Source organism: Podarcis tiliguerta, assembly GCF_965153285.1.
Source record: "Podarcis tiliguerta genome assembly, chromosome: 8".
NCBI classification, from domain to species: Eukaryota; Metazoa; Chordata; class Lepidosauria; order Squamata; family Lacertidae; genus Podarcis; species Podarcis tiliguerta.
This window is the reverse complement of record NC_139541.1, coordinates 50,456,897-50,481,658: the sequence shown is the minus strand read 5'-3', so window position 1 is coordinate 50,481,658 and position 24,762 is coordinate 50,456,897. Positions and strand designations below refer to the sequence as shown.

Here is a 24,762-nt window from a genome sequence, read left to right as displayed (position 1 = left end):
AGGAAGAGGTCAACTTGCTTGTCTGCTACTGAACCAAAACCACAAATGAAGCGTGGTAGTGTTGAGAAGTTATTTGTTCCTTCTGCCAAGATTGTCTAGGCATGCATGCACTCTCTCTCACACAGGGTTGTTGTGAGCTATTATTCTAGTAAATTTGGTTTTATACTTATAAGCCAGTTTGTGGTGGTGTTTGTGTATTTCTGGCATATTGGGCTCCTCATCACCTTTGTCAGAAATGTCTTTCACCTATAGATCCCTGCTGGTGCTGCAGTAACCAGGGGCAGCAATGAGGCGGGTTGTGGGAGGGGGAATTAGTTTGCATCCTCACCAGTACAATGTATTTTTATTTTATTTTATTTTTTGTTTTGTTCTTTTCTTTTAGCCACTGCCAAAACTGGCGAGGTCACCCTTGCAGCACACTATGCTGGATTGGTGCGGAGAGCAGGGAAATCACAGTGTCTTTGCAGGCTTGCTGTGGCCCAACTTCCCCAATCAATACTGGTGTCCTTGTCGGAGCAAGAACAACAAATAACAGTTCAAAAAGAAATTAGAAACCCCAGCCAGTCCAGTGTTGCTTTAAGGCTCTTCTAGTCTTCCTCCTCTCACTCCCTGGGGCTAATGGCTAGGCTTGCCTGCCAGCCAGCAGTTGCCATGGCGCTGGAAGGCCTGCAGCCTTCTGTGTATGTGCCCTGGCAGAGGGAAGGCCCTGTTGCTATGGGAACCAGAGTAACAGCCACAGGCCGGGAAGGAGAAAGAAGGCCTAGAAGTTGTGGAGCTGCTCTGGAGGCAGCAGCCGTAGCCGTATCAGCAACAGCAGGAGAACCAGGCAAGTAAGTGCTCAGCCAGCCTTTGTCTGCTCTGTTGGTCTGGAATGGCTGAGGACGGGCTGCTGGGCCCTGGGGCACCTGCTCAACGTCCTTGGAGACCTTCTTGCTCCTCCTTGCTTGAACTGGTACCTGGCATTTGCACTCAAGGAACTTGTGGTGTGGGGAGAGGGTTGATTAGGCCCGGCCTTTGAACGCATGCATGGAGCAGGGACGAAAAGCCTCAGTGTTAGAGGGAAGGGCCACAGTGAGGGGTGGCCTACTGGGATCTAGGAAGTAGCGATGGAGGAGGCAGCTGCCTCGGAAAGATGGGGTGGCATCATGAGAGCATGTGCTTTTCATGCAGTAGATCCCACGTCCCCACAGCATCTGCAGGTAGGGCTAGGGATGGCCCTTGCCTGAAACCCTGCAGAGCCGTGGCTGCCAGTAAGTAGAGATTGCAGAGCTAGATAGACCCAAAGGTTTGACTCAGTATAAGGCAGCTTCCTATGTTCCCATGAGAAACCAATTGCTCACTAAGGTGCTAGCACACTTTTGAATCCAGACAGGTTGTTATAGGGAGTTATTTTGGATTTGAAAGCACAAGGCTATAAGCTATTATTTATTAAGAATACTAATAGCCTGCTCTTTAGCCTCACACAGTGCATAGTTGAACTATGGAACTCCCTTCCACAGGAGGCAGTGATGGCCACCAACTTGGATGGTTTAAGAATCATAGAATCGTAGAATTTAGAGTTGGAAGGTCATCTAGTCCAACCCCCTGCAATGCTGGAAACTTGTCCAACATGGGACTCCACATGGGGCTATGAATGGCTACTAGCTATGATGGTTATGCTCTGCCTCCATGGTCAGAGGAGACCAGTTGCTGGAAACCACAGATGGGGAAAGGACTCTTGTGCTCAGGTCCTACTTGCAAGCTCCACAGGCAACTGTGAGAACAGAATGCTGGACTGGATGGACCATTAGCTCATCCAGTTCTTATGTATATGTTACAAGAGACTTTCAAAGTAGCTTACAGAAGTTTCCCAGAATAAATCATATTCAGGTTTAATATCAGGAGCAAAAATTACATGGTGTCCCTCTGGTGCTAAGTGTTCTGTCTGCCTCCTCCTCTCTGCTACACTTTTGCTCCTTATCTGTTGTGCAACAGCCCTGAGGCACGCAAGGAAGCAGGGCTGTGTAGCTGGATCTCACTCAGGCCATGAAGGAGGCAGGTCTTCTTATAGCTTCTTAAGTGCCTCTAGGTTGGAGTTCATTTATCTCCACCCTACCTCCCTGTGTCTCATTTCTGAGCCTTCTACCATATAAAGAGGCAGGGGACAGAGGAGATATAAGCACTGATACCTTCATGTTGAAAGATTTGAAATGGAAGCAGAACATGAAAGGAGAGATCTGTTGGAGCTGGGATGCACATTTCAGGGTCACACGCAGTTGAACATCTGTATTATTGCATATAGCAGGAGGCAAAGGTGCTACAGTGGAATATTGCTACCAATGCCTTTTTGAAATGCCATCTGCTATGCTTTCAAGTTCCCATAGAGCCCTCAGATAGATCACAGTGTTTGAGTTCTTACTGACAGGAAAGAGAAAGTGTCAAAAACAGGCAGGTAAGAAGCTTGCTGTTTGCCTTTTAAATTGTCAGCTGCCACAGATAACCATATGCCTTCCTCCCAAATGAGCCTACTCACTAAAAATAGCATTTCTTTTCCTATGTATTTTTTATTATGTAGTTATATCCCATCCTTCCTGAAATGAGCTGAGAGCGGCCTACACAGTTCTCTACTCCCTCCTCCCTGTCCTTACAACAACCCTATCAGGTTGGTTAGGCTGAGAGATGATGATTGGCCCAAGGTCACTTAGTGAGCTTCATAGCTTAAGGTGGATGTGAACTCAGGACTTCCCAGTCCTGCTCTGAATTCACTCGCCACCATGCCAGCTTCAACTGGATTCTTCTCTTGTTGCTGGTGTATACAGCATATAATTCCAGGGCTCCATTTAGTTGTATTTAAAGGGGCCTCCCCACACTGTAACTTACAAGTGTGCTTTGGAATCTGTGCTTGCAGAAATATAATATTTAAGATTATGTAGTGAATAATAAACAATCTTTTTTACCTAGTGTAAAGTATTTCCAGTCTGTGTTTGATAATTTGTAAGGGGGGGGGGGGATACGAAGACAGCAGGACAGTAGATTCTTGTATATTGGTCATTGAGATGAAACTGGTTACATTATCTGTACAAGGGCAGCAAATAACTTATGGAAGCCAATTTTTTGTAGCAGATTACTGTACAGATACTGCCAGACCGAATATATCTCAGGAGTTTGGCATGTTGATTCAGTGCACCAATAGTAGTGATGATGAGTGAGCTTCCCCAGCTTGCCTTGGATTGCTCCTCCCCCCCCCCCCCGCAGCTTTCTAGGAGAAAGCTTAAAAAAACCAGAGATCACTCCAACGTTTCAAGCCTGCCCGCTCCCTGTTCCAACAAGCATCTTTTTGAACAACCTTGAGGATGTACTTAGTTCCTGCTTGTTTTCTAGGCTTTTTGGTTTATTCATTGAATTGGGAGGCCTCGAAAACTGTAACTCCTATGAATTGTGGTCAGAAATTACAGTCCAGCTAAGGAGAGGTCCACAATACCTTTCTAGTAAGCCTTCCTTGCCATTAAGAGCTCAGTTAAGAGCCCATGAGCGCTTTCAAGTAAGATGGTCCTACATGCAGATAGAAACTTGCAAGGGTGGTGCATTGTCTTCTGCATCTTCAAACAACCAGGTTCTGTTCTGATCCAAATAAACAGTCCTGGCCATTAGCAGATAGCAAGGTGGGACTGGGCGGGTCATCTGACCTCCCTCCAATGAAGTCGCCACTGCATACCAGGATGAAGAGGGAGATGGGAGCAGTGACGAACAAGGTCAGTGTGATGCTAATGTGCTGGTAGAACCGTTTTGACACTCCTACTAACACATTTGCACAGCACCAACCTTGTGGTCTCCCCTCTCTATCTCAGTATGCAGCAGCGACTCAGCTGGAGTGAGAGATGCAGCCACACTGTGTCATCTGCTAATTGGAAAGGGGGGCTCAAGGCACCCGTTACACATCACACAAAAAAGGGCATGAAAACTGGGTAATGGAAGGCTGACAATTCTCTTGTTGTTGGAATACAGAGAAACAAAAATCCATGTAAATGAGAATATCAGATCTTGAGACTGCTTCTCTACTAATTTTCACTTTGAGTTTCATATTGATATATTTTTGAAGGGAAATAATTGGCAGCCATTCTCAGTTCAGTGATAGTCAGGACTGAAACTCAAGCAGAATTGTGAATTCCAGGAGACTTTTTTGTCATTGTTTAAACCAAGTTTGTTGTTGTTCTTATTTCAGAGGTTCTGACAGATTAATCAAAGATGCTAACAGACCGAGTCCAGAAATCCTTGGGTCCCCACAAGTTCTCAGAAGAATTTCAAAGCAAGGTGGTGGTACCTCACATCCCAAAACTGGTCAAAGAAGAAAAGAAGCATGCCCCAGTATGTTTGCTTGCGCTCAGCTGATCCAATACCTGGCCAAGTCATTGAATCTGCCTTTGTGATAATGACTCCTGAACACCTTTTAGTTTGACATGCCTTAGAGCTTATCCACATTTACCTTTCCTCCATGCTTTCCAGGCATGGTGAACACTTTAAAGCACCGTGTTCAGACACCCCCCCCCCTTTTCTCTCTGGAGCTTTCCCCTCAAAAAACTGCTCTTTAAAGCTGAATTGGAGCAAATGGCAATCCGTGGAAAATCCACATTGCCATTTATTGTGCTTCGGCTTTTAAGACTGGGCTCTTGCACAGAAAGCTCAGGGGGTGGGGAAGTCCTTGAACATGGAGCTTTAAAGTGCGCACCATGCTGGGAAAGAGCAGGACAAAAAGTAAGTCTGAATAAACCCTTAATGTGAGACAGTAAGCAAACGACAGTGCATTTTAAATACAATGTCCATTTTAGATCAGGATGGACAGAAAGTAGATGAGCATCTTCTGGGTGAGTTTGCAGTAGATTGGCAATGAGGGCTTCTAACTTCCAGCTGTTTAGTGCTAGGAGAGAAAAAAATGTCTCTTCCCTCCCCCTGCCCCCCAAATTAGACTGATTGCAGAAATAAAGCCTGAGGTGACCAGGAGTGCATTTCTGTGCATAACAACTGTGGACTCAGTTTACTTCTAGTGTTCAAAATTAATTCCTGGGCTCAAAATTGTTTCTTTCTAAGACTATGACGTTTGCACCAGGCTGGTAGATCTCAGGGTTCTAGTAGAAGAAGAACAGCAGACCCTGCAATCTGGACATCTGTCCACTCCTGTTTTTGGTGATGTTTAGGCTTTATGTTCTAAAAACAAAAAAACTTGTCACTGATTAAAATACCCCTTAGTGTGTACTGAAGACCAGAAGGAGACTCATTGAAGCGGAGAGAGACAATGATTCACCAGTATATGATGGATTGTGTGTGTGTTGTTAAGTCTATAAGTTTTCCCCTCCAAAGTTTGAGGAAGCGAGCTTCCGCTGGTTCCCTTTGCTTGTTCTTTTGCTCCCTACATAGGAGCAAGAAGACAAGGTTATCAACACTTGTCAAAACCACTTGTAGTAAAGAGGCATGGCAGAAGTCAATAGGAAGGGAGTTCCGCAGTTTTGGGGTAATCACTGAGACAAAGATGCACACAGTTTGATAAATTATTATTATATAATTGCTGTCCCACTTTCCTTATTAGTTTGTGAGACACAAAGTGGAAAACGAGCTTATGCTTTTCAAACATTCCCACCCTGTCCCTGGCTGCAACTCTCAGCCAGTTTATTTGTCATTCTGTACATGAGCCTAAGTCTTTTATTGTGTCCCTCGCCCTTTAAGCATCTAGAGAAATTAGCCCTACCAAAATCCCACAATCTCTCTCTAAAATAGCAATGGAATTTAATTACTTTGTGCCTTAACTTCTGACTTTGTTCAGCACAAGAGAGAAACCAAGCAGACATCTGAAAATCTTGCAAGCAGGTGCCATTTCCAGTAAGAGTTCGTTTAAGATACCGTAGAATGGAAGTCCTGCATCCTGAATTTTAAATGTTTCAGCAGGAAAATTAATGGAGGTCTAGGATTCAGCAGTGAACACATATTAATCAGAAGTGCTTAACAAGGAAAGCCTTTCTTAACTCAGGCATTTATGTGGTCTTTGTTTTCAACTGCAGTTGACTCCATCTGCCTTCCTGAAAGCAATGACTCTGACGACGGAGCAGATGCTGGCAAACACCCATGAGGTGCGCCGGCCTCGAATTGTGCAGCTTCTGGACATGAGCGAAACCTCACATCAGAAGGTATCTCTTCCACATTCACCCCTATTTATTTGTGACATAACACATTAACATAATTGTATACTTGCTGGCTGATGGGAGTTGCAGGCTCAAACATCTGGGGGCACCAAGTTGAGGAATGCTGATCTAGTTGTTCAGCCTGTAGATTTGCAGTCCCAAGAGGGTTCTAGTGCCATCATCCAAAAATGTCTGACCAAAGTTTGCTATGGATGTCCAGTGCCTTTGTTATCTATTTGTAACGCCATATGTTAAAAACTGGTAGTCCACACATTCTTGTATGTTTGATTTAATATCAGTTGTGCTAGCCCATCTAGGAGAAGGAAAATTGATCCTAAACTTCTGCTGCCTTGCAGCTATACTCGTTTGTGAGAAAGGTTTTGGAAGTAAACCCCAAGGAAAAATCCATACCCACTGCCTTGCGGACATCTTCGAGAGAAGAAAATTCTAAGGAGTAAACCCTACACAAATGCGGAGTGAAGTCCCTAAGATGGTTGGGTGGCATCTTGTACGCCTGCTTCTGGCAACTCCTGTAGCCAAGCTGATGCCAAATGTATTGCTTTGCTGTCCTTTGGATCACATTAACAAGGCTGAGATGGGGGTCTTGTGGTCTGGGCAGCCTAGGATCTTCATACACACTGCTCAGGCTTGTGGCCCTGAGAGGTCACTTTGGTGCTGCTAATGCAGCAAAAACAATGCAGAAAGCCGGAGTTACGAGTTTCGAGTCTCTGCAGCCACAGCAGGCTATGATTCTTCAATGGTTTGATCTCACTCCTGGAGGTGCACTCCATTTTCTCTTGGAACAGACAGATGCCAACAAACTTGGGAATAGGCCTGTTGAAATCAGTAGGGCTGCTTTCTGTGTAAAGATGCATAGGGTTGAGTTGTCTGACTGGCGTTCTTCACTTGGCCATACTGCCACTGGTAACAGCTCCTTCATTGCAAGTCTAGGCCCAGGGCTACCAAGGACTGGTTTCATTAAGAGAGGCAGCCACAACAAACTATGCTTGTTGCGGCCTAGGATAAATATTATGGGCTAGTTTCTTAAATTACTGTCCAATGTATAACTCCAATTACTGTTTATTTAAAGTAATTATTATCATTTACTCCTATAAGTCCTAGAGCTGAATCATTAAAACTAACAATTCTATGCACACTTTCCTCTGAAGGCAGACCTCTTTAGGGAAGTTTTTAATGTTTGAAGTTGTATTCTGTTTTTAGTCTTCTGTTGGGAGCTGCCCAGAGTGGCTGGGGTATAAATAAAATAATAATAATAATAATAATAATAATAATAATAATAATAATAATAGTAGTATTGAACACAGGGTGACTTGCTGCTGAGTGAACATGCGTGGTGGGCTTTGGTTCTGAAGTTGGTAATTTGCCAGCAGCAGCAGACTGATGATATGTTGCCTGGCTAAGCAGCCTGGAAGAGATGAACCTATGAAGGCTAAGCAGGAGATGGTGGTACACAATGGCACTGAGGCATAACCAGAGAAAACAGGACTAACTAACCCATGTAATAGGTCTGTTGGAATACTACTAGAATGGCATGCTACACTTTCCTGAATGCCTGAAGCTGTACCTTTCCTTTGGGGCAGGATGGCTCCACTCTGAGTGGCGCTGGCCTGTCCTGCTTCCCTGTCCTGCGACTGCCAGGCAGCATTTACATGTATCCCTTTGTGTCTTCTTCAGTTCTCTTCTGTTGATCTGGACCAGTCTCTGTTTCAACCATTCCCGTCAGAAGTGATTTTCCAGAATTATGCCCCTTGTGAGATGTATGAAGTGCCACTAATTCTGAGGAACAATGACAAGGTATGACATGTCAGTGAAATTGTAAAGTAGTTTTGAGGTGGGATGCAGGGAGAGAAAGCACGATGGCTGGAGCATTCTTCCTCTTCTTCCCAGTGAAATAACTCACCTGGCAAACTTTGTCCCATTTTAACTTCCTCTTTAGCCATTTTTGTTTGCTATCTAGTTGATCTAAGGACTGAGAGGATGGCCTGGTGAAGCTTTGCAGAGGTTTCAATAAAAGTGGTGGCCATTTTGATACCAAAAAATGTTGCAATGTCATTTATTGTTTCCTATGCCCCTACCACGGTGACTCCAGGCTTACTGCAACTGGGCTCACAATTCACATATCTGTGATCTATGGATCTTAACAAGAACCAAAGTAAACAAACTATCGGTGGAAATGATATATGTATCTACAGAGCTGCTTTTTCTTTAAATGCAAAGGATTTAAAGGCAGGATACACCTGCATTTTTGATTGCATGTTTTATTAAATGTTGTGAAGTGAAATGATGTAAGTCCTTTCCAAAAGGGCAACCAGATTCCTTAGTGAAGATTTGTTTTTTTGTGCTCCCTCTGAATGTCATAATCTTTTCAGATCTCATTCTCACAAATATATACTGTACAAGGCTTGCTTGATCTTTCTTATTGATTATGACCATTCTGAGATGGCATAGTCATGAAACTGAAGTCTGCTCAGTGCCTGGGATTCCTATGAATGCTGTTGTGAGTTCCACCACAGAAGGAAGGATATAGATGCGATAAATAAATGGAGCTTGTTGAACACTGAAAGTAGAGTAGCCCACAGCTTCTCAACTGGCCATTTTTTCCCTTCATGGCTCAAAGGCTCGTTCCTTCAGGACTGTGTTTTCACCAAAAGTCCTGTGCTGCTGCCTGTAGCATGTGTACTCTTTGCTTAACTGAGCAATCATGATCAGATTACATGCACACTGCATCCCTTATGCTTTGTCCATCAAGTAATAGATTGCCTCCAACAGTCAGAAATGGCTTCCCTGCCCCTCAGCTGCCAGCATCCATTTAGCTAGTTTCCTTCCAGCACTTGGCTTTAAGCTGGTGTTGAAAGGAACAGCTGGCCCTTTAGTGGTTGTTTGTGCAGAGTTTGCCCCAAATTAGCAAAAGTATGACTTACATATTTGTTCTGGTGTTCAATCAGTGTTAAATTTGCTGTCATTTCTATCTTTGCTAAGGAAAGGAATAATGTGTTGAATAATTTGGCATTTAATTATAATGTCATGTAGCATGTTTATGGACTGGTTGAAAAACACATCCACCCAATCTGAAATAAACGCTTTGCCTCTGTTCTGAAATTATTCCCAAATGTGAGCTGGTGGGGCATTTCACCTGGTCCTGCGAGGGCACTTCAGTTTCAGTTTTTGCTTTCCTGGAAGCTGCTTCTTGAAGTAAGGTTTTCAAGCTGTGCTGTGTCAATGAAAGGAGGAAAAACCTGATAGGCCAAAAACATTTACATCTCATTTAGGATATGGGGCTGTATCAGTTGTTGTCTTGTTGGTGGCTGCTGACTGTCTTTCCCCCTTAGTGCCACCATAATTATGCTTTTCTTTCTTCCAATCCTGCATGGAGAATGTGGGACATCACCATGCTGAGAGCCTCTTCCTGCCATTGGTCCATGTCATGGGCAGGATCCAATGAATTCCCCATTTTCTTTGGGCTGAGAATGGAGCCAGTTTTAATTAAACAAATGCTGCTTAGAGGAGCATTACACTGCACAGATAATGCATATCCACACTGTATGCTTTCTTGGACTGCCTGTCTCTCTACCCCCAAACTTCTAAATTTGGCAACTTGTGGAATTCCATGTGGGGCAGTGTAGTGCTTGTCCATGATTGGCTTTGACAGTTTACCAGCTCCACCCCACCTGACCCTGACTTTCTTTGCTGCATCTCTCTTGGCCCACAAAAATAGTTTACAGGGAACTGGAAATGTCGGGGGAGGGGGAACACTTGCTAAAAGAGGAATCCAGTGGGAATTGTCACCAGGAAAGTTACATTGATGGAGATGAAGCAGAAAACATACTAAAGGAGAATATTGAAGGTCTGAATGTTTTCCTTGATACTTTGCAATAAATGTGCTAGGAATGAACAGAAGGGCAGCATGAACAAACAAGGAAGTGTGAAAAGTAATCAAAGCCCTACAGTTTTGTGATTAAATACTGCAGGAAGATGGTGAAAAGTTTAGAAATGCACTAGCATAGTAGCAATGCAAACATGTGCAGCACCGAATATAAGGAAATATGATTTGGAGACAAATGAATACTTTACTGGGAGAATAGCTAATAGGGAGATCACTGATGCAGAAGCCCAAAGTGGATGCAATGTGGTTTTGCTAATACATCTTGGGTAATTTTATTATGACAGGGTTTTTATCTGCAGCCTCAACTAAAGAGCACAGTGTCTATGTCCAGAGGGCACAACACTGAATGTTAGTAATAGAAGAATATTGGAAATAAGACTAAGAGAGATGATGTTTTTTCACAATACCAAAGAGCCTAGGGGAGATAATTTAGCAAGTTTCTTTCATCCACACCTCAGTTCAGGTGATATATTTGGGTGTGAATTTATTTAGCCCTATTGGTTTCAGTAGGATGAAATCATTCTAAAGCCAAGTTGTGGTGAAGCAGGCTGCGGTGTAATTAAATCTTATTAATGCTTGCAAACAGACAAGTGTTAAAAATAAATACACACACTCCCCGCCGCTACATATAAGGTTGAATACAAATGGCGGTCCTTCCTTTCCCATCTGGCTCTGGTGTTTTTTCTGGCTTTTTGGAGACTGCTGGTGGTGGTATTTGGGTTAGGATTAGAGATATCTGAGCCTTTTACCGTGATGTTTGTGCATATACTAGTCATTGCCCTCCTTACTGCTCTGTTGCAGCAGGCCTTTGACAAGGGTGGTGCTGTGAGCTCCTCTTGATTGCATGGTTGTGAACTGTGTGTGAAGGGGATGTGGACTAGGAATCATGGAATCATAGAATCTTAGAGTTGGAAGGGACCCAAAGGGTCATCTGGCCCAACTCCTGTAGTGCAGGAATCACGGTAAAGAATCCCTGACAGATGGCTATCCAACCTCTGCTCTTAATGTCAGAAAGTTCTTCCAGCTGTTTCATCAGAATCTCCTTTCTTGTAACCATTGGTTCGAGTCCTATCCTCCTGAGCAGGAGAAAACAAGCTTGCTCCATGTTCCATGTGGCAGCCATTTAGGTATATGAAGATGGCTATTATATCACCTCTCAGTGTTCTCCACACTAAACATACCAAACTCTCTTAATTGTTCCTCATAAGGCTTGGTTTCAAGACTCTTTATCTTCTTGGTCACCCTCCTCTGCACACGTTCCAGTTTATCAATATCTTTCTAAAGCTGTAGTGCCCACAAGTGGACACAGCACTCCAAGGCAGACTAGAGCAGTACTAATACTTCCCTTACTCATGCCATTGTGGTTTTCCTGCCATTGCTGCACATTTGTTGGTACCATGTATGCTGTCGGAGACTGGCTGGATAAGGACTGGATAAGGAAGAGTGGTGGGAGTCACCTGTCCAATAGCGCCCCCCTCCCCGGGAGGTCACAGAAAATGACAACTTAGATCCTGGATCCTGGTGGTGGGACACTGAAGAGCAGTCTACAGAAGGGATAAGCTGGGAGGTGCTAGAAGCAAGGGGGTTGAGTGATGAAGAGGGTCAAGAGAAGGAGGGCCTTCCAGGACAGCGTTAGAAGCTGAGAGTCACAGCGTGAGCACAGATTCAGATCGAGAGGAGTCAGAGATGGGTCCTGCTACACAGCAGCAGGACAGTCTTAGTCATGCTGGCTTGCCTCCTGCTTTGACACCCCGCTCAAGGAGAGTCATGCAAGTTGATGAGCAACAGGCCAGACAGGCCTAGGGGAGGAGCTTGCCCCCTTGTTGCAGCCTTTGCCTACTTGGGAGTGGTCAGTTTCAGCAACGTCTTAGCTGGATTAAGGCAAACCAGAGGATTCCGCTGTGTTGTTATTTTCTGTTAAGAAAAAGTTAATTGTCTTCTGTGCCTTCCATGTGTGTGCCTGTCCTGTGGTTGACCTGGATCACTGACAGCTCCTTGACATATGCATGGATAAGGGTGGGCAGTCTTGGTGCACAACATCATGTTTGGTGAGGAGCAGCAGAGTTACCAGGGATGTTCTCAAGGCTGCAGCTTAGCACTTATTTCTCCAGTAATTGTTGTGCTACCTCACTTGTGCTTACTGCTGTAAGTGCATAGGATTACCTTACCACCACTATACTGATGTAACTGGACCAGAGGCTCAGCCCGTCTAGGTTGTTGGCTGCTAGAATACAGAATATATCTCTCACGGCAAGGCTGGTTAATTTTATTCATCTGTTTGAATCATGGCAAAATATTTTTCTGTATTTCTTATAGATCCCTCGGCTGGTGAAAGTTGTTCTGGAGAGTTCACCTTACTTCAGAGTCATAAGTCCCAATGATGTGTGTAACAAAGTTGCACCTGGCATGCATTCGACATTCCGCATCCTCTTCACTCCTGAAGAGAACAAGGTAAGACCATTGCCTTCTCCTGCTGGGAAATCTGTGTTTCTGTTTAAGCTGCATGGCAAAGAAAGATGCAGGAGACTGGGAGCCAAAGAGCCTAAGCCTGAGACTAGCAGGCCTTTTCACATAGCCCTGCAGTTCAGGCTCACCCTTTGTGGAATGTGTGGCATTTCTCATTTCCTCCTATTGTCAGCGTCACCCTCCTTGAACACACAATTGGCAGAAGGACTTCTCAAACAAAAGGAATAAATCAGAGAAAGAGAAGTTGGTAGTTGGGCATGTGCACTCGGGATGTTTGAAGAGGAACACAATGTATAGGAGCTGATATGCTAATGCTCCACTCTGCCATTCATTTCCTCATTCTATCTCTAGCTCTCTTAATGAGCTAGTATGGGCAAGGATCAAGGACACAGGTGGCTGGCCTCAGATACCCATAAATCTTGTCTAACTTGAACAAATGGAAACATTAAAGAGATGAATAAAAAATTCATTTATTGAGGCCCAAGGATATGGACAAGGCTGCCTTGATCCTTTGCCTTTTATCATCTTGCACAAGGATCAGGAACCCGGCTCAGCCTGAGGAATACATCTGGGTAACTATTCTGGGACCATATGCCAGTGGTGGGCGGGGCCTGAGGCAAGCGTGGGTAGGGCAATGAATATAAATTTTACGTTTATACAGTGGGTAGTTTCTACACATATTCACATGGATCTGTTCACATGTAACAGGAAGCCAAACTATGGCTTAGCACAATTCATAGGCTCCCAGACAGCAGATTGCAACTGCTTTGCTCCACTATTTCTCCTGCTGTGCACTAAGACATGGTTTGGCTTAGTCTGGTGTCTGAACTCAGGTTCATGGTTTGTCTCCTCCAGAGAAATCAAAACTGTAAGCCAATAACAATACTTGTTTGCAGCTCCTGGTTTGTCCAGAGAGACAAATCAGCTCCTTTTGTAAAATGGCTCCTGGAGAGTAGTTGCAGGTGTTTGCAGTGAGACCTAATTAGAGGTTGAAGTGAGTTCAGGTGTCATTTTTCTGGGGCAATTGGGTGTGTCAGTAGATCCTACAATACTATGCTTCTCACTTGCATATTATTCTTTCTCTCCAGGATTATTTCCATGAAGTAACCTGCATTACTGAAAGGGAAAAGTTTATTGTCCCTATTCGAGCCATTGGTGCCAGAGGCATTTTGGATTTCCCAGACAAGCTGAATTTCTCCACCTGCCCGGTCAAGTACAACACACAGAAAACACTGCTTGTTCGTAACATTGGCAACCGAGAGGCCCGCTATCAAATCACTACACAGAGGTAAAACCTTGAGATTTCTGTCTGGGTTAGAAGGTTTCAGATTATGGAATGTGACATCAGTAATAGCCAGAGCATGAGACAATGACTTCCCTACCCCCCCCCCCCATTTAAATAAACCTTTATTGTATGTACAGTGGTACCTCGGGTTACAGTCGCTTCAGGTTACAGATGCTTCAGGTTACAGACTCTGCTAACCCAGAAATAGTACCTCGCATTAAGAACTTTGCTTCAGGATGAGATCAGAAATTGCGCAGCAGCAGCACGGCAGCAGCAGGAGGCCCCATTAGCTAAAGTGGTGCTTCAGGTTAAGAACAGTTTCAGGTTAAGAACAGACCTCCAGAATGAATTAAGTTCTTAACCCGAGGTACCACTGTATTTTCATTTTTCTGTATAATAAAGGAGACAATGACTTCAGTCAAATATGTTTAAAGTTACTGAGCAGGTTGTCATAGGCTACAGGAAATATTTCTTGTGCTTTAACCTAGGGGAATTTGGGCTAGCCACACCTTAGAAATAGACCACTGACATGGTTTGGGTCTAACACAGCTCTGCATAAGTGAGAGCTAAGAAGGCTGGAGTGCTGGTGCTGTGGGTGTGGCTTAGACTTAAGATATCATTGGCTACCGATGGCTTTAACTGCTCCCTAGTTTTCATTTTGTCTTATCTTGGTGAGCTCTGCATTAGAAAAGAGCTCCCTGCTTATGCCCTTGTACTCCATGTGAGTGGGTCTGAAATATCCAGTCTCGGTTTTGTACCTGCAGCCTAAGGACATAAGAAGATGATCCTGGCTGCTAGTTAAGACCAAAGACCCACCTCTTCAGGCATCTTATTCTCACCGTGGCCAAAAATATGCAGCTGAAAAGCCCTCAAGCAGGACCTGAGGGCAACCGCAGCAGTTGGTCCACTTGAATCCAGAGGCTGTCTCTGATATGAAGATAGTTGAGAATTGTCAGTTCTGCTCATTGACATGCCTTGAAATAGAGGGATAAATACACCTTTTAGATCTCTTTAGCCCTCTGGCTGGGAGTACAAAAGCCTGGTTGAAAAGTGTTACAAGATCACTAAATCATGTTAACCAGGCTAGTAAAAAAATGAGTTTGATCCTGACCAGGTAAAGGTAAAGGAACCCCTGACCATTAGGTCCAGTCGTGACCGACTCTGGGGTTGGGGCGCTCATCTCGCTTTATAGGCCAAGGGAGCCGGCGTAGAGCTTCCGGGACATGTGGCCAGCATGACTAAGCCGCTTCTGGTGAACCAGAGCAGTGCACGGAAACACCGTTTACCTTCCCGCCGGAGCGGTACCTATTTATCTACTTGCACTTTGACATGCTTTCGAACTGCTAGGTTGGCAGGAGCAGGGACCGAGTAACAGGAGCTCACCCCATCACGGGGATTCAAACCGCCAACCTTCTGATCGGCAAGTCCTAGGCTCTGTGGTTTAACCCACAGCGCCACCCGCATCCCTTTCATTGATCCTGACCAAGGTAATTGCAATTAGTTCCCGTTTAAATCCATGGGCTTCAGAGTAATGTGTCCCATTGATTCCAGATTTCTCCTTTGCATTTCAGACCATTCTCTATCGAGCCCTCCATTGGGACCCTTGGAATCCAGGAAACCACACAATTCACCATTGATTTCCATCCTCAAAAGAGTGGCAACCACTGTGAGGACCTTGTAGTGCATTATGACACAGGTGAGTGCAAAATAAAAGGATGTATCATTTTCTTTTAGCTTTCTTGTTGTGGAATAAAAGGGTACATAGAATCAATCCAATGTCATCTAGGAACCTCTACTACAGATGCCTTGCTACTTCCATGGGGCTGCTCTGCTGTCTGAACTGAAGTCACTTCCAGGTGTTTGGCATGAGAGTTGTCAAAGAGCCCTGCTGAAATGAATTGCGGCTGCCTAACAGCATTGTTTGCAGACTTTTCTACAACATGCTTCACCTAACCCTACTTTGCTTACTCGCTGATTCCTCCCGGTCAACACAGTTTCTGAAGCAACAGTGCTCAGTAACCTTTTTTTTTTTGTTACCTGCCAGCTGCTGTAATTATGCCAAAGCAGCATATGGGTGTGATACTTCCACAGGCACTAAATGGCAGAAATCTCTTCTGTTGGATGAAGTTTTCAGAACTGCTAGAACAATGCTGTATGTGAATGAGTGCCTTCAGTCATGTGAAGAGGTACCTAAATTGAAGGTTACATCTGATTTGGCCCTCAGACCTTGGCTCCAGCTCAAGAGAAGATCTTCACCCAAGCATCTGCTGCAGCAGTTGTCCTGCCAAAGATGCTGTTTATGCCAGAGCCTATATTTGAAAGGTTCCGTGCACAGCCTTGATTCAATGATCCTGACTTACTCAGAGAGAGAAATACCTTTGCCTTTTCACTAGAACCAACCCCTGTGTGCAGCGCATGGCACCTGTGCATTAACAGCCTGGCTTCTCTTCACAGAAGGCTTTGTGCCACTGAGTCCCCTTCAATCCAGACTGCAAACTACCTGGCCTGCACAGCAGGATACCAACATGATTGATGATGGCATGTCTTACCCTTTCTGAAGCACGTTACCCAAAAAGATAAATAGGTGCCTGATTCAGGTTGTTCAGACTTCTATGCTGACAAAACAACAAATCAATACTGCTATACGCTCAGTCAATTGTCTGCATCAGTTATGCTGAGAAGGCACACACACACATAGTTGAGAACCACAGTAGGTCCAGAACAAGATTGCAGGGGTTCTCGGCACTTACACAGGGTTTTTTTTGGGGGGAGGGATTGTGGTAGGGAAGGGAATATGGTACTGTTGGTGTGTATCCAACCTGTTATATCCCATCCACACTTGTGGGTGTGATATAACCATGTGTGCAGGAAAAGGACAATGCACTCAAACTCACAATTTTTAAAAACCACTTTGAACAATCAATTTTTAAATCAATGTTTAATTTGTACTAAAGCACTTTTTAAATTTAAGCTCTATTATGCATAACTTTGAAAATATATTTAAAGTTGTTTTAGGGTGAATTAGAAGGTTGGGTGGAAAAGCACGATGATAAAATGGTTGCCAGCTGGAAAGACTAGAAATGGCAGCATGCTAAAACAACAATCCAATATTGAATTTGCCCTAAAACAGTTGCTTGTTTAAGTGCTATTGCATATTTTACACAAATTATAAACTCTGCTTTGAAAAATAAGCATGCTGATAAAAGGGCTCCACTGGAGAAAGGTAATAGGGATGGTACGCCAAAGTAAATGCATGGTAAATGCTTGCCAGAAAGCTTTATTATTGCACATGTCAACATCACACCTTTTGAAAGGATGGGAGACAAATGCTAAGCCTATTACCTGTGGAGATTGCACTGCTCTTCCACTATTTTCACAAGCCCCAAATATTACTGCTGAGAGAATAGCAACACTGGCTGAAGCCTAGACAGTTCCATTCCATGTCTGGCCTAGGAAATCTTCTAAAGAGGAAGATTCCTTGTTGGGCACACACAAGCATCTGTGTCTTGTGGAGCTTGTCGAAAGAAAGCATTTCTCAAAAAATGCAGGCCTTCTCAGTTCTGTCAGTCCTTCTCCATTTCTCATTTGCTGTCTCTTTTAGGGGAAGATATTCATGTAGGCTTATATGGAGCAGCTACAGACGTCAATGTGAGACTGGACAAGAACTCCTTGATAGTTGAGAAAACATATATCACTTTAGTGAGCCAGAGGTCTGTGGTTATTCACAATCGGAGTGATATCATTGCACGTTTCCAGTGGAAGATCTTTGCAACACAAGAAGAGGAAGAGCAAAAAAAACAAAGGTAAACTCGAGGGCTCTGGATTTCTTGGGTTCCCCGCCCCAAATTTTTTAATTCAGTATTACGGTGAAACATATTCACAATCCTTACTCACTTTCAAAGTTTATTACACCATAGTTTCATATAATTATACAATGTATCTAATATAACATATAAATACAAATAAAGTGGCCAACTGTTCCCAAATAAAATATATATTTAAAAAGAAATCCCTGTTAGCTTGCAGTGTTTTATCTTCACGTTACAGAGAAAGCATGCATGGTTTTTAAGAAGTTTAAGGTTTCACATAATTTGAAAAACAGTACATCATTTGGGTACTTTATGGTAAGTATTTTCTAAACCCTCCTAGTGTGAAACCAAAATGTGTGTCTATCTAGGTCATGGCAGTCCAACCAAGTGGGGCTGCAAGGGTACTTTGACATGGAACTTACAGGCCATACACTGCCTTGTGGTGCACAGGGAGTCGGGTGGGGTGAGACAAGTGACGCCAAAATTTCATGCCTTCAGGCCGCCTTCCCAAAGCTGGCTAAGTGAAGTGCTGAGCTTTAAGAAGGAAATGTGTGGCCCTGGCAGGGTCCTAGAGTCCTCTTTTCTCCTTCCCAAAGCTGGAGAAGTGCTAACTTGGCTTTGGGAAGGAGGCAGGAAGACTCTAGGTACCTGTCAGAGCCCTCTTGCCTCCTTCCCAAAGCCCAGCACCTCACTTACTTGACTTTGGGAAGGCAGCATGAGGGCTGTGTGTGTGTGTGTGTGTGTGTCAAATGTTGCTGAGGGCTGTCAAAGGATGTATTAAGGGTCTCATGTGGCCATCAGACCACATCTTGGGCCACCCTGATCTTGGTCAATGCCTATTATATTATTGCATGCCACCCCAGTCTCTGAGTGGTACAAGACTGCAGAGGTTCCAGGCACTTGCACTGGGTTTGGTTTCCTCAGAATAAGGGACGGCTGAGACTATGGTGTCTCTATGATACATGGTTTATTTATGCATATATAAAACCTGAGCCTACGATGGAGGGACTTACAGCATTAAACCCGTAAGAAGGTCTTCTTCCAATAGCCACATCTTGGATTCCAGCAGAAATCAGGCATGGCTCTTTCACTCAGCTGCCCTGCCTGCCTCCAGCCTTTAGCTTTCTCTCACCCACCCACCACTATGGCTTTTGTCCTTCTAACTAACTGCTAGTTGAGGGAGGGCCCACCACCCATTTTAACCACCCATTCTTAGGCCATTATGGCTCTTACTGGCTAGTTCAACAATTGAATCCTTGCTGGATCCAGGAATTAGAAGGGTCTCAGGCAGTCAGCCTAACCTCTCCCCCCCACACCCAGAAAAAATCTCACGACAATATTAAAGTCCAGAACATCTTACAACATTTCTAGACCAGCCACATTTGTGTAACTCTATTGCTCTATTGATTCTGCTGGTTCCTGTGGCTCTAACAGTGCTCTCAGCGTGGACCAAAAATGGAACCTAACAGGCACCAATCAATGAGCTGGTTTCTTGTGGCTACCTATGAGTGCACAACTTTGCATGATCCCCTCAGCACAACATGCATGTGCCTGCTGTTTTACCTCACATGTCCAGTCTCCCAGAGTTCGGTTTCCAACTTGCACCAACTTTAGCATGGACAGTAGATTCCTTGATGCTAATGCTGCTTCTGCACGGGGGCAAAGTTCAGCTACTGGGCCGTGGCAGCCGAGTGTGTGTGGAGTAACGGGGTAACAGAGAAGGAATTCTAGCAGCAGGAGAGGTGAAAAACGGGCAATCTGTTGGACCCTTCCAGCTTTGCACTTTGTTGCATTTTGCAGTTCCCGTTCTCCAACCCAAAATTTGTGGGAAATGTTAATGTTAAGGAAAAGTATGCATTAAAAGCCCTGTGTTGGTGAAAGCAACATCTAAAAATGCACCCCATTAAGGAAAATTGCTTGCAAAAATGTGGCCATTAGGAGAATCATGCACTAAAGTACTGATAAATTTTATGATGAGTTAAAAACAACTAATGCTAGCGGATGTGGAAATGTTGTGACCTGAAGATTGGGAAAATGAGAAATGGAAAGAAACTGAAACGACCAGACTCATTCATCTCTAGCAGCAGACTCTGTTGCCACCAGAGTCTAGAGCTCTCTGAGAGGCACAGAACAGGTGGGGAAATGGGGTGTGTGTGTGGCAGGTGTTACTACGAGAATGGAAGGGTTCTGTGGCAGGATGGCTGGGGCTGAGTTGGTGGGCTGGTCCTTGCCTTCTACTTGCTGTGGACTTCCCTAAAGGACCAGGTTGCACGCAACACTAGCTGTAACCTTCCTCCTTGGTCAGAGTGAGACTTGAGGCCAGTGAGTGCATGGGCTATATGCTCCAAGGAGAAAGAGGAACAACTTGGGGCAAGTGGGCTCAGAGTTACAAGCCAGGATCTTCCAGGGTTCCTTCCCTTCTCCCTCAATAAAAGGGGGATCCTCAAGGATAGGTGCAGGGTGCTGAGAGCGAGGGGAGGCAGCTGCACCCAGATTCTAACATCCTTCTCAGACTCTAGCCCCTGCTGCTAAGTCTCAGTGCTGTTGCCCAGAGGGAGCATGATCCTTGCCCACCGTCTCCAGTGGGGCTGAAGTGAGGATGAGTTCAGCCCCTTCTTTCCTTGCTTCCACACCTCTGGATCCCTGTGGCTGACACAGCCCCTCCATAACTGCACAATTGGGAAGAAGTGAGGGGGTGATTTTTTTATTCCAATGGGGACCCAAATCTGAGCAAGTAATGGGATTTGGGGCTGCAAGGAGAGGTCCCTCACCACAGGATCCACATGCAGGATTAGTTGCCTGGATTTTGAATTGTAAACAGGCTGGCCCTACTGAGTGAAAGAGCCATCTGTGGTGGCAGCTGCTATGGGGTAGGGAGCAGACAGAGGTGTGTGAGTCATGCAGCACCCCTGTAAAGAGGATGCTGTCCCATCACTAGTGTTAAAATAAGATCCAGCTGCCAGTTGGTTGGCTCTTGTACTTGGAATTGGGAGATAGAGTTGGTTTCTTGTCCCTTGCCTCAGGCAATGAAATGTCTTGGGCTGGCCCTACCTGCTAAGCACTGAAACATCCAGGCCACCACTTAGGACCTTCCGTGGTGCTGTTGGGGCATCTTTAGTAAGGGTTCCAGGCCAGGTATGCACAACTTGTGTCCCACTAAGCCAAAGGCAAGTGCCCACCAGAAGGTCCAACAACTTCCTGGGTTTTTTTGGGTAGCTTGCTTGGGACTACAATAAGGGGGGGGGACCCTTGACAGGCTCCAAGGTACATCTGGTGGGCCATATTCAATGTGGGTGGATTCCACGTTATGCTGGTCTGACCTAAGCTCTTCATGGGAAGGTGAATTTCAGGGCTGAATGCAGAGCAGACTCTTCATTTCTGGACACTTTTACCTTGTCATGAAAATTAATAATGGCTGGAGAACAGCCAGACCTAAAGTGTGACAAAAGTCTGGTCCACCTGACAAAGGGTGCAGCAGGCCCCCTTCTGCTCTTGACATCCCATGAAGACATCAGGGAGTCATTCTTCATTCTGGGAGCACCAAGGAGGATAATAATTCAGAGGGACATTTTAAAAGGCATTGCAGTGAGGCTATTAAATTTACACAGCTTCTGTGATAACACTTTGGAGGTGTGTAACTGGCTAATGAAGGAAGAATTCCTGACAAGGAGTGGTTATGAGAGGGATGTTTTGCTCACGATGCTAAATGGCATAAGGCCATCTGTTTGTCATGGTCATACTCTATTTTTTGCTTGACTGCTTTGCCAGTGAGAATTTTCAGAATAAGCACCATCTTACTCCATATTTTCAACTAATTAAAGTTAGCCATCGCTTTTATAAAATACTTTACTGAGCAACCTGAAGAATGGCAACTACTGAAACCACAGATTGGACTTTGGCAAACTTAACTAGATTGATCTGTCCTGGAGGGGAAAGAGGGGTGAGTTGGGATTTTGTTTTTGTATTCTTTTCTTTCTTTTTTGTAATTGTTATATATTGGAAATCAATAAAACTATATTAGAAAAAAGTTAGCCATGGCTGCTGCATAGATGAAAAAATTATCCGTTGTTGAGGAGGACTCAACCTCATCCCCCACACTTTCCTATTAGAATGCTAAACCAGGCTTTACTTGAGTAAGATCGTCTTGGTTGCTGAAGGGGGAAAAGAGGACTGTGTATTTGAGCTGAGGCTGATTTTACAAGGCTACCTTCATTGGCTTGGCATTTCTTAACTTGCAAGATGGGTACCTCATGCCCTTTTAGAATGTGGAATACTAAACATGCCTGCACTGAGTTGTTGCTGTTGTGTGTGTGTGTGTGTATGTGCATGCTCTCTCTCTCTCTCTCTCTCTCTCTCTCTCTCTCACACACACACACGTATGTTTCATTCTCTTGCCCTCTCAGCATAGTCAGAATGAGAGAGCAGCTAAGGGAAGAGAGAAGGTCTTAGAGGGGCATAGCCTAGAGTAGCTTTCCTCAAGCTGGTGCCCTCCAGAAGTTTTGGACTACAGCTCCTATCATCTCTAACCCGTGGCCATGATGGCTCAGGCTGATGGGAGTTGAAGTCCAAAATATCTGGATTGAATATCCCCTAGCCTGCCCTAAGGACTTGCTAAATTCAAAAGTTGCGTAGGATCCCAAGACTGCTGCTTGATGTGTTGGCTGTCAGAGCTGGAGGGATGGGTCTCAAAATTCCCCCAAATCTTGAAAACCTGCTGTTTATCCTGCAAGCAAATGCCAGTTGTAGCCTGAGAGTTCCAGCCATCCTCATTTGCTCTCTTCTTGGCTCCAAGTTGCCTATTACATGATCCATTTCCTCCTTTTTTTCCCCTGCGGCTCCAGGATATGCCATACACTGCAGGCCGAGGAAGAGGGTGTGCTGGATCAGCTCCTGGCTGAGTGTAATATGCATCCTGATCTTCGTGAGCACCTCTCCATTGTCACCCGTACCTTTCAGAACCGCCAGGCCAGGGTGCAGGAAGACTCCATGCTCTTCAACAATCACGTTTTTACTGTTGAGCCTCTGGTAAGAAACTGTGCCTAGAAATTATGACAAGCATAGGAGTGCATATGCTATTTGTATTCTGTGTTCTAAAGAAGCTTTGGGGTATTCTCAGTAATCCTCACCCAAACTTTGTGAGGGAAATTTCCTTCCTGTTAAAATAGAACAGTGTCAAATTGCATGTACAGTGGAACCTTGGTTCTCGAATGCCTTGGTACTTGAACATTTCGGCTCCCTAATACCGAAAACCCGGAAGTAAGTGTTCCAGTTTTCAAACGTTTTTCGGAAGCTGAACGTCTGATGCGGTTGTCAGCTATTGTTTTTGGGGCACCAGCACCAATTGGAAACTGCACCTTGGTTTTCAAATGTTTTGGAAGTCGAACGGACTTCTGGAATGGATTACGTTCGAGAACCAAGGTACCACTGTACCTGTTATTCTCCTCACGCTGGAGATGGAAGCCTAACCAAGCAATCCTGTTTTTGAGCTATGCTGGCTGAGGGGCTCCTGGATTTGGCAGAATGCAAGATGCACTTCCACCATGGGTGTAGCCCTGGCAGGGTGGTAGACATCTGCCCCCCCCAAATACAAATCAATACAAATTTGAGGTTCTGCCCCCCAAAAAACCTGCCCCCCAAATCCTGATTGCACCCATGACTACCACCAGGACAGATAAGGCCAATGGAACACCACAGGTATGCCAGCAGAATTCTCTGCCATTGCAGCTGTTCTGCCACTAAATATATGCCAGCAGAGCATGGTTTAAAAAGTGCAGAGTCATTGAAAGGATGGGGGTAGCATTGGGCAGAAGCCATATTTAACACTTCTTAAAATCATGAGAGGGACGTGGGTGGCGCTGTGGGTAAAAGCCTCAGCGCCTAGGGCTTGCCGATCGAAAGGTCAGCGGTTCGAATCCCCGCGGCGGGGTGCGCTCCCGTTGTTCAGTCCCAGCGCCTGCCAACCTAGCAGTTCGAAAGCACTCCCAGGAGCAAGTAGATAAATAGGGACTGCTTACTAGCGGGAAGGTAAACGGCGTTTCCGTGTGCTGCGCTGGTGCTGGTTCGCTGGAGCAGCTTCGTCACACTGGCCACGTGACCCGGAAGTGTCTCCGGACAGCGCTGGCCCCTGGCCTCTTGAGTGAGATGGGCGCACAACCCTAGAGTCTGTCAAGACTGGCCCATACGGGCAGGGGTACCTTTACCTTTTTAAAATCATGAGAGCACCTCCATCAATAGTGGAGCTGTACACCATCCTTGGACCTAGCACTAGGACATTCCCTCCCATTAAATCATAGCATTGAAAGGGATGAGGGAGGTCATCTCTGCAGGGCAAGGTGTGCAGGTACAGCATCCCTGGCAGTTGGACATCCAGTCTCTGCTTAAAGACCTCCAGAGGAAGAAAGCATCCCACTAGCGAAGGGAGCCTGTTCCAGAGTTGAACAACTCTTGCCACCTGCTTTCTTGCCCTTTCCTGTAGTCTGGAGCAACAGGAAACAAGCCTTTTCCATCTTCTGCATGACTGACATCCCTTTAGATATTTGAAGACCCCTATCATGCCTCCCGTTAATTTACTCTTCTCCAGGCTAAGCACGTGCAGCTCCTTCAACCATTCTCACAAACTTTGTTGCTGTGCTCTTGAGTAGGGGGATGACATGAGAGTTGTATAAAATTATTTGTAGTGTGGAGAAAGTAGACAGATAAATTTCTCCCTCTCTCTTGAAACTAGACCTCACTGGGGGTCATTCAGTGAAGCTGGATCTTGGGAGATTCAGCTTTCTCTTCTGCTGGCACCAATTAAAACCTTGCTTGCAAGCAGGAAAGCTTGTAATTATTGTTATCTGAGTTTTTTCCAAAACCATATACCTTGGATGATGTTGTCATAGAAACTTAGAGCTGGAAAGGGAGCCGTAAGATCCTGAAGAGCCTGCTGGATCAGGCCAGTGGCCCATCTGGTCCAGCATCCTGTTCTCACAGTGGCCAGCTACATGCCTGTGGCAAACCCACAAGCAGGAGCGGAGCACAAGAGCACTCTCCCTTCCTGTGATTTCCAGCAAATGGTGTTCAGAAGCCCTTTCCATGAATTTGGTGAATCCTCTTTTAAAGCCACCCTAGGTTGGTGGTCATTACTGACTCCTGTGGGACTGAGGTCCT

At 45.0% G+C, this 24,762-nt stretch overlaps 1 protein-coding gene across 1 annotated transcript in view; it reads left to right on the top strand.

Moving 5' to 3' along the window:
- The first annotated feature begins 704 nt into the window (after window positions 1-704).
- HYDIN (HYDIN axonemal central pair apparatus protein) overlaps window positions 705-24,762 on the top strand; it is a 142,595-nt gene continuing 118,537 nt past the window's right edge. The window contains exons 1-9 of the mRNA XM_083454603.1: window positions 705-830; window positions 4,202-4,344; window positions 6,030-6,155; window positions 7,845-7,964; window positions 12,370-12,504; window positions 13,608-13,807; window positions 15,376-15,500; window positions 17,406-17,607; window positions 22,455-22,638. Of these exons, the coding sequence (XP_083310729.1) occupies window positions 4,225-4,344; window positions 6,030-6,155; window positions 7,845-7,964; window positions 12,370-12,504; window positions 13,608-13,807; window positions 15,376-15,500; window positions 17,406-17,607; window positions 22,455-22,638 (1,212 nt within the window). The 5' untranslated portion in view covers window positions 705-830; window positions 4,202-4,224. The remainder of the gene's footprint in view (window positions 831-4,201; window positions 4,345-6,029; window positions 6,156-7,844; window positions 7,965-12,369; window positions 12,505-13,607; window positions 13,808-15,375; window positions 15,501-17,405; window positions 17,608-22,454; window positions 22,639-24,762) is intronic.